The 17,916-nt window shown below is 46.4% G+C and overlaps 1 protein-coding gene across 11 annotated transcripts in view; it reads right to left on the bottom strand.

The window, feature by feature from the left end:
- TRPM8 (transient receptor potential cation channel subfamily M member 8) overlaps positions 1-17,916 on the bottom strand; it is an 87,533-nt gene that overhangs the window by 21,281 nt on the left and 48,336 nt on the right. For 7 of the 11 annotated variants that reach the window (XR_002047439.3, XM_039555156.1, XM_039555155.1 and 4 more), the window contains 8 exons: positions 16,350-16,408; positions 11,693-11,797; positions 10,532-10,605; positions 8,341-8,497; positions 5,223-5,400; positions 4,706-4,878; positions 3,904-4,078; positions 2,864-2,931 (listed from right to left, as the gene is read on the bottom strand). Coding sequence is in view for 10 of the 11 variants with exons in the window: in XM_039555156.1 (XP_039411090.1) it covers positions 2,864-2,931; positions 3,904-4,078; positions 4,706-4,878; positions 5,223-5,400; positions 8,341-8,497; positions 10,532-10,605; positions 11,693-11,797; positions 16,350-16,391 (972 nt within the window). In the remaining variant the exon portion in view is untranslated. Of the gene's footprint in view, positions 1-2,863; positions 2,932-3,903; positions 4,079-4,705; positions 4,879-5,222; positions 5,401-8,340; positions 8,498-10,531; positions 10,606-11,692; positions 11,862-15,451; positions 16,319-16,349; positions 16,409-17,916 lie in introns of those variants that run through there. The other 4 variants (XM_019291022.3, XM_019291017.3, XM_010407900.4 and 1 more) reach the window with 4 other exon arrangements.

Genomic DNA, 17,916 nt, shown 5'->3' with positions numbered 1-17,916 from the left:
CACACAGCAGTGCTACAGTCACTGCTGGTTTATGGCACAGCACTGCTCAGCCAAGACCAAAGGCTCTGGATTTATTTGCTGGAGGCAGAAGCAGCAGTATTTTACAGAGAGATCACTTCTGTAGCATCACAAGAACATCAAACTTGGTTACTGAAAGCCTCCAAGTATCCACTTACATCATTTCTCACACAGCAACATCGTACACGGATTAACAGCAAGACAAAAAGTCACTGAAATCATGCTGGAAGGACCATTAGCCCTCCTGGTGCAAAGACCACAACAGGAAACACTGATCTCATTTGCATCACTATACTGAGAACAGAGTCACAGGAACATAAAGTGCCAGCAAATTGTACAAAGGGAGTTGATGCAAGTTATCATCAAGAACATCTCTTAGTTAAGAGAATTTCTGGAGAACAAACAAAAAAAAAAAATCAACTTGGAGTCATCAAAACCGTGTGCACATTCCTTCTGTCAGCTGGAGAGCAGGTCTGTGACAAAAGGAGGTTTTTCTTATCAGCTAGATGAAAGTGGTCTTCTAAAGAAGGGTTCAGCTAAAGTGCATGTTTTACACCACAGGGAATTTAAAACAGAAGCTTGGCACAGTTTTACTTCTCCTCTGCTAAAGCTGATTCTTGTCATCATGCACCACTCACAGAGGCTGAGAAAGAGGGAGCCTTTCCTGGCCAGCACTGCTCCGACCAAGGCATGGCAAGGACAGACGTGCACAGCATGGAGTCTGCTGTGTCATTTGGGCTGGTCAGAGACTCAATTTACTCCTTGCAAAAATGGCTTCACTTACAAAGGAGCAAGAGGGCAGGCACGAATATCTCAGTGCACTTACAACACTGAGAAATAAAAACTCAGCACAAAACAGCCTTAAGTTGCACCAGGGAAGGTTTAGGTTGGAGATCACTTAAAATTCTCCACAGAAAGGGTTGCCAAGGACTGGAACAAGATGCTTAAGGAAGTCACCATCCCTGAAGTGTTCAAAAAAATGTGTGGACGTAGCACCTGAGGACATGGTTCAGCGGTGAACATGATGATGGTGCTACACTGACTATGGGACCTTGTGATCTTAGAAGTCTTTTCCAACCTCAGTGTTAACTGTGATGCTACAAAATAGCCAAGAGAGCAGCATGAACCCTTAATTGAACCATCATCCAGGTACTTCCCAGAGGAACCTCTTGCCAGCAATTATGCATTTGATTTAACAAGGCTTTTACTCATTCTGATTAGGCGGCCACTAAACCTGTGTTATGTATCACTGCTTAACAGTGGGTTTGAGGTCTCTCCAAAAAATGTGTAATCCTAAGTCTGCCCAGCTACAGCACTTGGCAGGAGTCAGCTCCTTCAGTGCTGGCCAAATCCTTTCTCAAACGTCAGCAATTTGGAGCTAAAAGGAGATGGACATAGTCAACACAACCCTCTGAGCACAGCTTTATCCCAAAAGCTGAATGGATGCTTCATTTCATCTCAGGATCTCTGGTTAACACTGCACCTGTATTCACCTACAATTTACCTACAGGCAAAGATAAAATTTGTCACACAAATGGAACAAAACTCCCAGGGAGCTGGGATAGTGATCTGGAATTTCACACAGTGGTTCAGACCCACTGATTAACACTAGCAATGAAGTGGTAGCAGAGACCCTGCTTTGAATTCACATTGTTCATCCTCCTGACAAGCAAAACAGTTTGATTAACCTTGACAGGAACAGCACAGCTCCGGCCAGAACAGGAAGTACCAAGGTAACATCCACAAACAAAATAAGCAGGAATATCATGCTGTTTTCAACTTTATTTTTGCTGCATCCTACTCTCTTGCAAAATCCAGCCCCTTCCCCAGGCCTTTAGTACAGGCTAAAATAAATCAGCTCTTCCTTGAGTTGGTCAGAGCTCGTCCTCACTGTTACTGTTCCCTCCTCACCACAGCCTGACTCCACATCCCCTCAATTTTGAAATCCCTGGAGTGAGGTCCCTTTGCTCCCTCAGGCCACTCATCTTCACTCTGGCAAGGTGGATGGAGAAGCAGCAACCCTCGTTTTTAACACTGAGACAGATTTAGAAGCCATCTCCCTTTCCCCCTTCCCTAAGTGTCCCTTAGACATCCTGTTTCAAGAAACCTCTTTGTTCTGCTCATCCTCCTCCTACCTGTCATCTGTTTGAAGATGATGCCTGCTCCTTCCCCAAAGAGGCTTGGAAGGGTCAGAGTCAGCAGAGCCCTCCTGCCCTGCTCAGATGCCAACATTTCAACTAGGTCCACATCTAAACTAGATTTAAAATGGGGCCTTTCAGTACTTAAGAGACCAGGAGAGCAGCCTTTCACACAGGCAGACGGTGATGGGCAAAGAGGGGAGGGTTTTAAATCACAAGAGGAGAGATCTGTATTCACATTAGGAAGAAATGATTGACTATGAGGGTGGGCAGGCCCTGGCACAGGGTGCCCAGAGCAGCTGGGGCTGCCCTTGGATCCCTGGCAGTGCCCAAGGCCAGATTGGACAGGGCTTGGAGCAGCCTGGGATGGTGGAAGGTGTCCCTGCCTGTGGCAGGGGTGGAACTGGGTGGTCTTCAAGGTCCCTTCACGTTCTGGGATGTGGAAGAACTAAGACAGCTGAACTATCCTAGCCAACAGTTTTCCAGGATGTCAGCCCAAGGCAGAAATTTTGCACAGTAATTTTAACTGAAACAAACTTCCTCAGCTTAAATTGCAAATAAGGTCCTTGTGTACCAAGTGCTGGTCAAGCTTCAGTAAATAACAGCACTGTCAACTTCATGAAGTTTCTTGTTGAGTAATCAGCCTTCAGTATTAGAGCAATGTCCCTACAGTCATTCCTGGAAATAAATGAAAGAAACAGACTTACTTTCAAAGTCTCTTTCCCTCCACCTTGGGCAAAACACACAATTGGGATCTTCCCACCGTAATTAGATTCTGTGAAATATGAAAAAAAAAAAAAACCCAAAAAACAAAAAACAAAAAAAAAAACACACACAGAAGGAAGAAGATTAAATCAATTAATGCAGTTTGAACAACTTATTTTTCCTGAGTACAATGAAGGAATTTCCAAGCCATTCATGCAGATACTACTTTGCTGGGTTTTTTGCCAGAGTTACTAATAGCTGTTTTTAATGAAAACTCAATTTTGCTCAACATTTTGCACAGCTGACTTCAGACAGCCTTCTCCAACAGAAGCTTTTCCCTTCTAGAAATCCTAATTTTTGCTATCTATAAAGTCCTTACAGTGTAATTCTATTGCATTTATCCACTGCTTTTACCATTTGAAGTCTCAGCAAAAAGTTCTTATCACAATTTCAAGACATAGAACCTCTGAGCTCACACTTTCAATTGTAAAAGAAAGGTAAGAATTCTGTAATTCTAGAAGCTAGTGTTTCAGAGACATTCCAAAAAAACCCCTAGCACAAACAACACCACCCCCTAAAGCTTTTTAAGAATTTCCTGCTAAGGCCTTTAAATTTGGTTTGTTTGGGTTTTTTTTTTCACTTTGGTAAAGAAGTAGGTGAAAGAGAAATTATTTAGCAGCAGGTTGGCAGACGGTTCAGTCACCCTCATAAACACTTCAGGAAAAGCCTAATTTCAGCTCCTGCATAGTTGTGCTTCAGCTACCTGGAATGCAGGTGGGATGTATATATAGAAGGGTCAGCTTCCAAGAAGAAGGGAGGGAAGGGCTGTGTGACTGAAGTGAAGCATTTGCTGGGACACAAAGGATGTACAGAAAGGAAGACGAGGGGAAGTGTTGCTCCTGAAAGAGCTCCAGCTGCAATGCAGTAAACACACAGACCCCCTCCAGCTCAGCAGCCACAGGATGCCGCATCTACTTTTTTATTCCAAGAAAATCTGTGTGCATCAGCCCCAAAGCATGCAGAGACAGGAGGAGGAGGATACCTGGGATAACCAGCTCCGAGATGTACTTCTCCAGCTGGGTGCGCACTTTGGCCTCTATCGTGGGGTGCCCGTGGGTGCCATTATCAACCAGCAGGAGATGGGTGTGGTTGTTATCCAGGCAGTACAGGGGGTCTCTCTTCAGGTCATCCATGATGTAGTGGGCCAAGTAGTTCCCCTAGGAGCACAAGCACAGCCTTGGACAGAGATTCAAGGACACACCCACATCATTTATGTGGTGAGATCATTTTTTAGACATATTCTATCATGTTTAGGGGACAAGAGACAAGGGGAGCTACCCCAGTGTGTCTGACAGGTAGGATAGCAGTATCAATGAAGATCCTCCACAGCAGCAGCAGCAGGTACAATGTGTCTTAGCTCATGGGAATCCCTACTGTGGGGGAGTGTGTGGGGATTTCAGAGCTAGAACAATCATGGGAGCAGTGGTTATTCCCTAAAGTAATGCCAGACACAGGTTCAGGGCAGCTGAACTCCCACACAGATGCACCAAAATCTGGCACAGCTGAAATCCTCCTCACCAGGCCTGATGTGTGACTACCTTGGGCGTGAGAACATCTTACTTTCCTCCTGTTCTGGGAAGAGCTCCTGATGTTTTGAGGCCGAGCCTCCTCTTTCTTTCCCCACCAACCCATCCACGTGGCACTTGAAGACATGGTTTAATGGTGAATGTGGTGGCAGTGCTGGGCTGACAGCTGGACTTGATGATCTCAGAGGCCCAAGTTTTTCAGCCTTACCATTAACCCCATTAACGTTCTCCCAACCTTAACGATCCCGTGATCCTTACGTCACTGTCGGCCGTGCGGACTAGCGTTTCCCGGTTGGAGATCATGCCCCAGGCCGCGATGCCGATGGCCACCACGTTCTCCTCGGAGCTGCGACTGATGGTGTTGTCTCTGACCACCTCCCCAATGTACTTCATCAGCCCGTAGTGCGTGCCCCCGGTGAAAATCCAGGCTCCTGGAACAACACCCAATCACCTGGGGGAACACAGCCAAACACCCACCCTGCCAAGGCTCTGAACACATAACCCACACCCCTTTTGTGACCTTGGAAGAGGAGTTTATTCTTCAATTAAACACAAAGAGATGCTACACAACTCACCTTATGTTACACCACGTGCATCCCCTGACTAACTCTCAATCCCATCAATTCCAAACCATTCATGCCACACGTGTCCTAAGTGCAGCAGCTGAGCAGAAGCAAACTGACCACTCTGCTTCCTCACGGACCCTTTGAGCTGCTACCTCTGCACCCCTGTTCTGCAGCAATAAAGAAACAGAGGCACAGAAGCAGCTGTTTACCCTTGGACTGGGCGATGTAGATCAGCCTGCTGAATATCTTGCGCATGCGGGGCTTGAGCGCGAAGTTCTTGGCACCGCCGGTGACGGAGATGACGAGGTTTGGGGTTTTCAGGTGCCAGTGCTGGGTCATGAGATCGTAGAGCGTTTCTGAGTCTGTGTCACACGACAGGCGGATGTACTTGGGGGAGAGAAAACGGGAGAACAAATACAGCAGGAGATAAATGGAGGTGGCTGGGAACAACGCAGGGATTGCATTTTCTTCTCTGCTGCACACCCTCCTTTCAAGAGCCAGCAGGTAAAAGGCAAGGTGATAATGAAATTCTTGTCTCTTCCTCTGAAGCACCTTCATCCTTCCCCTACACCAGGTACCCAACCCACCTTCCTCTAGAGGAGGCAAGAGCAGTGACCATGGGCTTCAGAGGAACTCTGCAAGGATGAACACACCACCACTGTAACAACTTAAACTCTAACAGCACGACTTAAAGCTTAGATGATGAATCAGTGGCAGCATCATTGCAGTGAACTACTAATAATGACAGCTTATTTTGATTATACTATTCAAACAAACCCCAGGCTCCATGTGCGTGGTGTCCCTGTTTCACAACACACATCCACTCCAGGGCTTCAATCGTAACACAAAACAAATACATCAAATATGTAGTAAAGCTTACTCGTGCCAGAAAGCACATGAGAGAGATAATCTGGCTTCAGGTGGACCCAATAGGTCTCCCATTTACATGAAAGACTCTCTGGCCTTATCTTGCTTTGCTATTCAAAAACCTCTTCGCAGTTTCATCACTGGCGTGAGGTACTTTAGGATGGCTGCACAACCCAAATGAGGGGATGAAAAGGAGTAGCTTGGACCTGAGTCACAGAGGATTTTGTATCGATTGTCCAGTATTTGCAGGAGAGCAAAATAGAAGGATTGGTTTAAGGAACAAGCGTCCCCATCTTGAGAGACACAGAACTTGAATGAAAATCTTTGTGTGTTCCAGGACAGGCTCCCAGGAGAAGCTAAGGCATTTAGGGCATCACAGAGGATGCTGAGCAGGCTCCAGCAGCTATACAGGAGAGCTAAGGGACTCCCACAGCTTCTGCCCTAAGAAGCTTCTGTTTTTCAGGAAAGGATCCCATATGAGAGGGAGGCTACCAGGAAAATTACCTGGTGAGCCCTGCCCACAGCAAACCCCGCCAGCTCCACTCCAGCGGCTGAACGCCTCGGCTCAGCCGCCTCCCTCCTCCGAAATACAACGCTGCCATCTCCTGGTGCAGCTGGATGCTGCTCCCACACCATGGCTGTGATTCAGAGACGCCCTATTGGGGTTTGGGCTCACAGAACATAAAACACAGCGACTGCGATGCTCGTGGGTGTTAGAGGGTCTGAGCAGCACAGCAGAAACACAGAGCTCCAAAGCTGGACTTACAGAGGGTGAGATTTTATAGAATCCCAGAGCAGTTCGGGTTGGAAGGGACCCTGAAGCTCATCCCATTCCACCCCTGCCGTGGGCAGGGACACCTCCCACTGTCCCAGGCTGCTCCAAGCCCCAATGTCCAACCTGGCCTTGGGCACTGCCAGGGATCCAGGGGCAGCCCCAGCTGCTCTGGGCACCCTGTGCCAGGGCCTGCCCACCCTCCCAGGGAACAATTCCTGCCCAATATCCCATCCATCCCTGCCCTCTGGCAGTGGGAAGCCACTTCCCCTTGTCTTGTCACTCCAGACCCTGGCCCCAGTCCCTCTGCAGCTCTCCTGGAGCCCCTTTAGGCTCTGCAAGGGGCTCTAAGGTCTCCCTGGAACCATCTCTTCTCCAGGGTTAAGCACCACCAGCTCTCCCTGCCTGTCCCTCAAACCTCTTTATGGGTCTGTTCACATCCCATTTCTGCTCAGAACTTTTAAAAACTCATCTGTCCTAAAAAAAGCACAAGGTATAAAAATTCCCATCCCTCACTGGTAATTGACAGCAATTCTTAGGTCACCCTGAGTTTGAAGCCCTCCGTGTTGCACATCAATCAACAGAAAACACTTGGCAATCTTCAAGGAGCAGCAGGTGCCTTGCTGTGTAGGGAATGAGAACAGGGAATAGATGTGATTCCAGCCAACATGCTCATGGGAAGGACAGGGAGACCTATATGCAGTGTTTGAACAAACATATATGCTCTGAAATACGCAAAGCGGCCTTGAGAGTCCTCATGAAACAACTATGGGCACATGAACTGAATTCCAAAGCTGGAAGTGGGGAAGACAAAGCCTAAGGAAAGAACATCGAACCTTTGAGAAGTCTGAAATATTACAAGAGAGCAAAGCACTTCTCGTTCCCGTGAAGTCACACAGCAGCTTACAACAAAGTAGTACAAAGCTAAACTGTGCATATCAAGAAATATGTGAACTACGGGGATCTGTTTAAGTGTGATTTGAAACTTCCAGTCTCATTTCCCACTGAAATGCCTTACTTCTGCTACTTTGCATAAAACAAACCAAATTAATTTACATAGCAGGCTCTGATTTTCCTCATTTATTTTGCTTGTCTCAAGCAACCTGCACTGGTGTTAAATATCAGCCATTTAGAGGAGGCAGATGAGCTCAGCCACATGTGACTCCTCACAAGCATCAGTATACATCATCAAAAACACCAAGAGCAGCTATTTTCTTCTTCCCACACCTCCGCTGTCCCCACTCCAAGCAAAAGCACGAGGAAAACAAAACAACAAATGGACTAAAACTTTGGAAGTTCCACAGCTATCTTACATCCCTCCAGAACTTGTCACTGTCTCATCTGCACCCTGGGGAATACTCAATATTCAACTGGCTATAGGCCTGAGCAAGCTGGTCCATGTGGATATAAAATACTACTTGAATATCACCCTCATTCACCCATTCTCCTGCCATGCCTGGAAACACAACCACCTCTTTTCACTCCCATCACCAGCCTAACCAGCAAATAACACGAGAAGAAATTAACCTTTGTTACCTATCTTCAGAGCTTGAGAAACGAGCTCGTGTCCCTTGTAGCTCAACTCCTGCCTGCCATTAGAATAAAATACCTTTGCCTTCCTTGCTTTTGAGGAGTTCCCACTGGTACCCAACAGGGGCCTCGTGAATTTCCTTAATATATCCACTTACCTTTCCTCTTTTTCCCAGGTTTTCAAACTGAATGTCCCCAAAGGCATCGGTAGGAAGCTCCCTCGTGTGCTTCTTGTAGTTCCATTTTTCAGTGGTGTTAACCTGAGTGCCCTCTATGTGCTGATTTTCAGGGTATCCACACTTACATAAGTTGCCCCTGAAAGAAGAGTGAATAGACATGAGACCCCTGAGGAATCCTGAGCATGGGAAAGTGAGCTCTGACAGCAAGGAAAGCAGCAGGTGGAGCTGTAGAAGCAGTTGTGTCTGGGACTCTACTGGGATTTGCCACCTGACAAAGCAGAGCAGCACCTAATCCTGCCTCCTCCCCCATAACCTGCTTCTGCCCAGCAGTGGGAAGAGGAATGCAGCTCGGGAACCAGGCTGTGCTGAGGGATGAGCTGGCACTGCTGGATGGGCCTTACCTAAGTGCCAAACCAAGGGTCACCAGCAGTGTAATGCTACACTCTACAACTCAGCACTGAAATGAAGAAATCAAACCAGAACGTGGCACCAGTGACCTCACCTGCTGCTAACCCAAGGTGTATGAGGGGTTTCTTTCCCTTTTTGTGCTCTTAACCACACAGGATGAGTTCACTGCATCTCCTCTCCCAGGTAACAAGTGACAGGACAAGAGGAAAAGGCCTCAAGTTGTGGCTGGGGAGGTTCAGATTGGATAGCAGGAAAAAAGAAAATTTCATGGAAAGGGTTGTCAGGTATTGGTACAGCCTGCCCAGGGTTGTGGTGGAGTCACCAACCCAGGAAATGTTCCAAAACCACGTGGATGTGGTACTTGAGGACAGGGTTCAGTGATGGTGCTGGGCTGACCTGATTTTAAAGGTCCTCTCCAACATTAACAAATCTCTGATCCTCTAATTGCTACGTGCAATTGTTTTCCCTCCAACTCGGGGTCTGGCTGCTATCTAAGCACACCCAAGACACTCATTCACATCAAGAAGGAAGGGGCCTCAGGTCTCTGAGCAGGTTTTCCAGGCCGTTTGCTCTGTTCCCAGCCCAGCACATGGCTGGTGCATGGCAAGGTGTGCAGGCACTGCCAGTGCTCTCCTCACCAACACAAACTGCAGCAGGGCAGGAACAATCTGCACTTGGGTTGTGCAGCACGAGTAGTTGGGAAGGTTAGGAGAATTCTTTTCCTAGGAAAAGCTGCAGCACTATCCATGAAGTGCTTTCCATAGTTCATATTCCTGCTTCCTCCGAGGAACAAGGAGGAGGGGTAATTGCTTGTCTCCTTTACAGAGGTTTTTCCTACTCTGCTGTAACTTGTAAATCAAGCCAGCTTACCTTAAAAATATCTAGACAAAAATAACCCAGCAAGTTCTGCAATCCTTTCCCAGTGGGCCTGCAGGAAGAGAAGCTGATGAGAACCAGCTGCTCCATCCTTCGTTGGTGCTTTGCCAGACATCCCATTTTTGGTGGCAGAGGAGGACCCTAAGGGAGACTTTCTGAAATGAGACTAATTTCCCTCCCTCTCTCTGAGGCATTTTTCCTCCCAGCTTCAGAGAAGAGCGAGGTCAGAGAGCTCAATATTAGGATTTCTGCAGCTGTGTTAGTTTGATCACTTTTCTCCTGAGACCAAAAAAAAAAACCCCAAAAACCCAAAGCAATGTTATGGTCCTCAAACAAGCACTGTACAGGTACCTGTGCCTGAAAATGGATTTTCCTCCTTTACTTTGACTGCCTCAAGCAACCTGCAGTGGTGTTAAGTATCAGCCATTTAGAGGAGGCAGATGAGCACCCTCAGGAAGTTGCATCCTCCTGAGACCATCAGCCTGAGCTAAACCTAGTGTCTGTGTAAAGGCTTGTGCATGAAATTTGTGATTTGGGTTTAAAAGGAAAATTTAAATCATGCAAACCTCTGATACATACACACCTTGTCATACACCAACACCAGAGCTACATCCTTAAAAGCACCTATATATTGCAACAGTTGTGCTTCAAATAGGGGAATTGGTATTAAACCCTGTGACAGAGCTGCTACAAGATCAGATCCCTAGTTTCACATCAAGTTACTTGTGGAGTAACTCAAACAAGGGGACCAAGGTGAGATTGCACTGCTAGATCCAGGCTCTGAACAAAAAAAACCCCAGAACTTTACTCCTTATCTTTGCAGACAGAAAGAGCCTCATCTTCCAGCCCCCCATTCTTGAGAAACAAGAGAAAAGTATCTCCTTACATTGACTTGGTGTCCTTTGTGAAAAAAACACATTCTCTCTTCTTAAAGTTTTCTTGGATGAAGTTGACCAAATCCTGGAAAACAATTTTTTAAAGTTTATTTCTGATAAGTCACGAAACAGAAGGGACCTCAGTAACAGCACAGTCAGTTTGAACACAAAGACACTGCTTAAAACACTACAGCAAACAGTCTTCCCAATGATAAAGAAAAATAAAGATAAAACAAGAGAAGACAGTAACGTGCTTCAGGGTAGGGGCTGTTTTAATTCAACACACAAAGACCCCAGAACAACTTCAAGTCCTCTTTTAAGGGAGCTCAGCAGAACGGGAAGTCTCTCCAGCTTGTTTAACCATTAACTCTTGAATTAACCTTGAAACTCCCCGAAGCTTTCACACCAGGGGAATGCAAATTCATCCCTAATGTGCCTCTTGAGCTAAGAAAGCAACTAGAAATTCTCACTTGCTGATAAAGGGTTGGGGAGTTTTTTGTTTGCTTTCAAGCACAGCTTGGATTTGCGGGGCAAGACTTCACTCGGGACACGAAGGGAAGACAAGCAGCTACAGTTTAGCTTACCCATTGGTAAAAGAAGTTATTCCAAGTAGGAAAAACATAACAAGCATTATATCCAAAACAAGGAAAATGGAAGGGAATGCATTCAACCAGTAGAAGTCACAACCGTGCACGACCAAAAAAAAAAAAAATAGAATAAAAGGAGGTTGAAGCACTTGCTGAAGTCCTAAAATCGGCCATCAGGTCTTCTGCAAGCCCATCAGGAGCAGGGAACCTGCCAGGCAATTGCTGGGATCAGCAAATCCTTCAGGCATGGAAGGATGTTTAACACAACTATATGCTGTCTGCCTTGGCCATCAAGCTGCGAGAAGAGCTTGGGGTGGTTCTTTATGCAGACAAATCTGTCTCTTGACATGAAAAAGGATTTCAAACCAGAAGTGACAAAGAAAGCACAATAAAGAACTACAGGGTGCAAAATGAACACAACACACCGCTGAAGTTTCACCATGTCAGCTGCTGCTTGAGGGTCACTGGCTATGGAAACTTCTCCATAAAGGGAAAAGTGACAAATCCGTCATCCTGCTCCCGATTTGACCGAATTCGCCACCACTGCGGCCCCTCCCGAGACACCAGCATGTACCAGGTACTCACAGCATCGCTGCAAGCCACGTCTATGCTGCGAGACATGCTGGAATACAGGAGCCTGGAACTCTCAAAATTGCCATTTCTTCGGTGTCTCATGCTGCCCATGGAAACCTGGAAAAGCATGGCAGAGGGGGAGATGGAGGAGCACTAGGCAACAGCAAGGACACCTTGCATCCTAGGAAGGCAAGGAAGAGGTTATTTGAACCCAACATAAAGAATTAGGAAGGGTATTAGTCCTAAAATGTGAAACAAAAATTCAGAAAAAAAAAAAAAATCTTTTCTGTTATTTCATACCACAAAGAGACTTTTTTTTCTTTCCCCTCTCCAAAAGAGCTCCAAGTCAACATGCTTTGAGAAAGGAACAGACCTTTTATGCCATCCCATTCAATTCATTCCTGTATCTTAACTCTTTTGTCTCTGATGAGCAAGCTCAGGATGTGACTATTCTGTGCTTATATACATGAACAATCCTTAATCCAATGTATTTACAAATTAAAGGGGATACTAAGAAGAAACATTTCAGGCACAGAGGAAAAACTGCAGTGCTAAAGCAGTTGACCCCAGGAGCCTAGAGGAGCAGCACCCATCTCTGATTCCACTCCTGGAACAAGCACAGCCAACACGTGTAAGCTGAACAGTCGGTGGATTTAAAGGATATTGGATACAAAAGCCAGGAAGTGATCTGTGGAAGCAAACATTTCAACTACCCTCTAAAGCAGATCCCTGTGTTGAAATCACTGTCTTTGAAGGAGCATTACTGCACTTGCAGCAAAGCACAGAACAAAATCATATTTATTCTAACAAAAATATTTCAACTCCCTTCGTGTTACTCTGTAAATAATACTGGAAAAGGCCTTTTCCTGAAAGAAAAGCTGTCAGCCAGCTAACACGGGGAGCTCAGAGCCTACTTGTGCTTCCACCACTGTTTTCTCTCCTGCCTTTTCCCTGGCTGTGTGTTTTGGGTTTGCCTGCGGGGTGACACTGCCACTGCACGGCACACAGAACATCCCTCCCGGGCACAGCAACATTGAAGCATCACCCTGTAAACACAGAACTCCTGAGAGCCAAGAACCAGCAAGTGTGAACATTTCCTTGGGGCACTCAACACAGTAGGAATGGCACAGGCAGGGGGAAGCAGCAGCTGTAAACAGAATGATGAAATGTGATGTGAGCAAGCCCCCAAAGCAGTATGAAAAGCCAAGTTTCCACAAAAACATGTGTATTTATGTGTTATCGTTATTGCAAAAATCCTTTTTAAAACATTTTGTGTTGAGGGGGTGCATGATTGACTCGGTGTTGTTTACTGTGCATGGCAGAAGCCCTCAGCTACTTCCCCCAAATTCTGCAGCATGCCCAGGATCTGTGTCGCTCTATCACTGGTAAGTGATGGAAGAGCACAGGAAAAGCCCTCTTCCTCCTTCCCAGCTTCTGCACGGAACAGGAGTAATTTCAACCCAAGAAAAGGCAAAAATACCAGGTTGGAAAGTGAACGGCTGGAAGGCTGGCCCCAGAGAAGGGGGGAACAGAATTACATCCAGCTGGTGGCCTGTCACCAGTGCTGCTCCCCAGGGCTCAGTACTGGGCCCAGTCCTGCTCCATATTTTATTTTTATCAGTGATGTGGGTGAGGGGATCGAGGGCACCCTGGGGAAGCTGCAGACCCCAAGCTGCTGGGCTGTGGATCTGCTGCAGGGATCTGCACAGCCGGGATCCGTGGGCTCAGCAAGGCCAAGGGCCCGCTCCTGTCCTTGGGGCACAACAACCCCGTGCAACACTCCAGGCTGGGGCAAGAGCAGCTGGAAAAGGCCCTGGGAGTGCTGGGGACAGGGCTGAACACGAGCCCAGGTGGGCGAGAGGCCGATGGCCGCTGGGCTGTGCCAGCCACGGTGTGGCCACAGCCCCAGGGCAGGGCCCGTCCCCTGCCCGGCCCTGCTGAGGCCCCTCGGGGCCGTGTCCAGCTCGGGGCCCTCCGGCCAGAGGGACCCTGAGGGGCTGGAGCAGGGCCAGGGCAGGGAACGGAGCTGGGGAGGGGCTGGAGCCCCAGGAGCGGCTGAGGGAGCTGGAAAGGGGCTCAGCCTGGAGCAAAGGAGGCTCAGGGGGGACCTTGTGGCTCTGCACAAGTCCCTGACAGGAGGGGGCAGCCGGGGGGGAAATCGGGCTCTGCTGCCAGGGACAGGAGGAGAGGGAACAGCCTCAAGTTATGCTAGGGAAGGCTTAAATACGTTATTAGGGAAAATTTAGTCACTGAAAGGGTTGTCAGGCATCAGAATGAAGGGGCTGCCCAGGGCAGTGGTGGAGTCACCTTCCACAGAGCCCCACCACAGGTACTCGGGATTCCCAGAGGAACAACAACCACCACCCCCTTTCCTCTGAACCCCTCTGTTGTGTGATCCCTTCAGCACTGATCCAAAAGTGACCGAGGAGGAAAACCTGACTGACAGAGAATAAGGGACCCAAACCTGGTCAGCGCCAGTAATCGATAAGGGTACGAGGAATGCAGGAATGTTTATTCCAAAAAGGTTGTCTCTGACAGGGCAGGCTTGTCAAATAGGATACTAAGGAGAAGAGGGAAGCTGTACACAAAATACAGAGAAGCTCAAAACTGGCAAACATCACAGAGACATGAAAAAACACCTTGACAGTCACAGGCAGCAAGAAACTCCATGAAACTGGGACTTGGCAGCTGTTACAGGTGGAAACCTGAGGTTTAAGGACACTGGCAACTCTGCACTGGGAGATGTATTTCTTAGTTTCCTAACAACCCAGAAAGCAATTCTTAATGTTTCATATAATAATGTTCAGTATAAAGATGGTTTTAAAGCTGTAATTCAAGATAAAAGCCCCATGGAGGGAAATTATGTTTAGGTCTGGATCGACGCAACTTATTTATCGACCGTTTTACTTGCATTGTTGATTTGTTTAATAAAGTTTAACACCAGAAAAGTGACTATGGACATAACTGTAGAGACAGAAGATTAAAAGGAAACAAGGGCATTAAATTATTAATTCCAAACGCTACAGGATTTCAAGTTTGCCTTGCTGCCTTTGTAAATAATTGATAAGAGCAAACATGCAGCAAACAAACTAAAACAGTTAGCGAGAGTGAAAGAAACCCCCTGAAAACCTGGGATTTTAATTTTAAATTCTGAAAAGCCTCATTGATAGCACAGTGTTTAGCTGATACCAGTGAGCAATGCCGTGAGTGTTGGAGATAACACAGCAATTATACAGATTTTAAAAGATGTGACACAGCTGCAGTCCAAGAAACAGGCAAACAGTTCTTTTTCTATCACATTTCCAACCCATTAAATTAAATATAGAAAATCTTTAAGGCACTGAAGCATAACTTTCTTAAAACAGCACATACTGGGGAAAATAACCATTAGATAAACTCCAAAATAATCCTCTAAAGTGTAAGACTGTAACTTCCACGGCAATTCAAGGAGCATATTCCAAGGAAAACTTCGGCTTGAGATGACTTTAAAAAAAAAAATTAAAATCTAGTTCTAAAGAGACAAATGAAGAGGCTTTTAAAAACTTGCCTGCAACCGGAAAAGCAACACCAGCTTAATTCTCAGGAAGTTTCCAGATAAACATAACCACTATTTGCATTAACTATTCCCAAAATTGGCTTTATAAGAAACCTCTCCAACAGCAGAGGATGTCGCCGAACTTCAGCTGCAGCCGCTCCCACAATTTCAGCAAAATCAAAGTATTTTCTCTTAAGGACAGAAAAATCAACATTTGATCAGTAGCACAGACTTACCAAAGTCTCCAGAATATGCCCCAGGACTGCTTCTGCAATCATGACTCCAAGAGAGGAAGGCTTTGAAATACTCGAGCTGGCAAAGCCCCACCTTTATCTGTGTCATGCCTTCCTTTTAAGGGAGGGAGGGATCACGGCCAGGAGCAAGGAACAGCAGAGTTATTCACCAGTTACTAATGAAGGCTTAATTGCAGCAGGGTGCAGGGAATAGCAGCTGCAGGTTATTTGTGAGAGATGCTGTCCCACCTGCTGCCCACGGACTGCAGGAATAGACAACACCGCAGCTCGTCTGTGTCACCAACAGCACCAGTAAAAAGCCAGAAGTAAAAGAAAACGATTGTGGGAATAAATAATTAGATTTTAATGTAGCAGAAGATAATGAGACGAAGTTGTAAAATCAACACCTATTAATCTAATTTGCTACAAGGTTGTTGAAGCACTGTTGAGTGCAATAGAAGATTTTACAAGTGTTTTTACTCAAGAAAAATCAGACTGTTCCTTAGTTTTTTGTTTTCCTGTTTTTCTCCAGCCTTTAACTTAAAGCTTCTCGCTCAGGTAAAAGCAATTTCTATTGCTGTGATAGTCAGTGACTCCTTGGAGAGATGGATTGGCCCCAGGCCACCTTCCTTGCAGAAAGCAGTGCTATCCCCATTTGCTGCTGGAGAACCTTCTGCAGCCTCTTCATCACCCAATTTGGGCCCACTTTAGGCCAGGTTGGATGGGGCTTGGAGCAACCTGGTCTAGTGGAAGGGTCCCTGCCCATGGAAGCCATGGAAGGGGGTGGAAAAGTTGAGCTTTGAGGTCCCTTCAAATCGAAATCATTCCAGGATTTTAAGTCTCAGAGTCATCTTTCCTTCTGTGATGGAAGGCAGGTTTATTGTTTTAAATCTCACATTACCTTGGCATATACACGTCTGCATAGCACAAAGGCAGAACACATCCAGTGATTCGCTGCTCCTAAGGAACACAAAGAAAACAGGTCTCAAGGACTTGCAGCTAAACCTGAGAAGGAGCTAAATGGCTCCTGTGCATTTTCTGTCACCCCATTTCCCTAAACCACAGTTTTCATGGACAGCAGCACTACGGTCATGCAGCAACAACATTCCTGAAGTACTGAACATGAATCTTTAGCGTGGTTTAGACCTGCGGATAGTCCCTTAACCACTGCCCTGTGAAACCTGCCTGGCTGGTAACTCTCAAGAAAAATAACCACCCAGTACATAAATGGGGAGCTCAACTATTCCTTTTAAAAATTCAGCTAAGTCAAAGATGCTCTCTGAAAGTTTTTAGGGTAAGGATGATCAATATTTTCCAAAGACAAGAGCACCTCCACGGGCAATAATTCACACTTCCCAGCATTCCTGCATTCTTGGTCTGAGAATACACATACAGGTATTCCAAATCTACAGGAATATGTTAATATTTACTGTATTCCAGCAAAATCAGGGCTGACTCCAGCAGAGAGATTTCACTAAACACTTGCCAAACTGCACAGCACGTCCTGTCTCTCCTAATTCACAGAAGGTATGTAACTGTGCTTTTGGACTAGACAGAGCTATTTGTGAACAATCAAAAAGGTGTTGTTATGGATCCTGGCCAAAGAGCTCCTCCCTGTCTTTCTGGTAAATGAAGTAAAAGCTGACATCCTCGGGATCCGAATCCTTCTTATCTATGCAGGAGTCAAAATGCAGCATGCACTTGTGTTATTAAGAAGCAGAATTTCACACAGATACAAAAATATTTTCCATTGTATTGAGAGCAGTGGAGAGACTGTAAAGAAAAAAGATTCTTTGGCATCTGAAAAAGCCTTATGATTGTTTTAAAAGAAGCATAAAGCCAGAGAGCAGATTTAAGGAAAGTGGTACCTTTTAAGGCACCTTTTAAGGAAAGAGCTACAGGGATTTGAGCCCTGCAGCCCCCACTGTGCAAAAGAAAAGGTACAATGGGATTTGATGCAGTGGTTGGCAGAAAATCACTTTCTATCCCAGAACCTGTGAAAGCTTGAGAGGGGCTTCTTAAGGGTGAAGGAGAATTGACAATGCACCTGCGACATCAAGCAGTATCACAGAATTCCAGAATGGTTTGGGTTGAAAGGGAACCAAAAGCCCATCCCATTCCACCCCTGCCATGGGCAGGGACACCTCCCTCTGTCCCAGGCTGCTCCAAGCCCCAATGTCCAGCCTGGCCTTGGGCACTGCCAGGGATCCAGGGGCAGCCCCAGCTGCTCTGGGCACCCTGTGCCAGGGCCTGCCCACCCTCACAGGGAATAATTCCTTCCCAATATCCCTTCTAAATTTTTCTTGTTTCAGTTTAAAACCACTTCACCTTGCCCTATCACTATCTCCCTGTGTAATATATATTAACTTTCCTGTAGAGTTTATTTTGTGGGGGGGTTTTGTGTGTCTTTCTAAAACTAAGTTAGTCTCAGTTCACCACACCAAGCAACATTTTTAATGCCAAGGAGA

This window comes from Corvus cornix, chromosome 7 (assembly GCF_000738735.6).
Source record: "Corvus cornix cornix isolate S_Up_H32 chromosome 7, ASM73873v5, whole genome shotgun sequence".
In the NCBI taxonomy this organism is placed as follows: Eukaryota; Metazoa; Chordata; class Aves; order Passeriformes; family Corvidae; genus Corvus; species Corvus cornix.
This window is presented reverse-complemented; position numbering and strand designations above follow the sequence as displayed.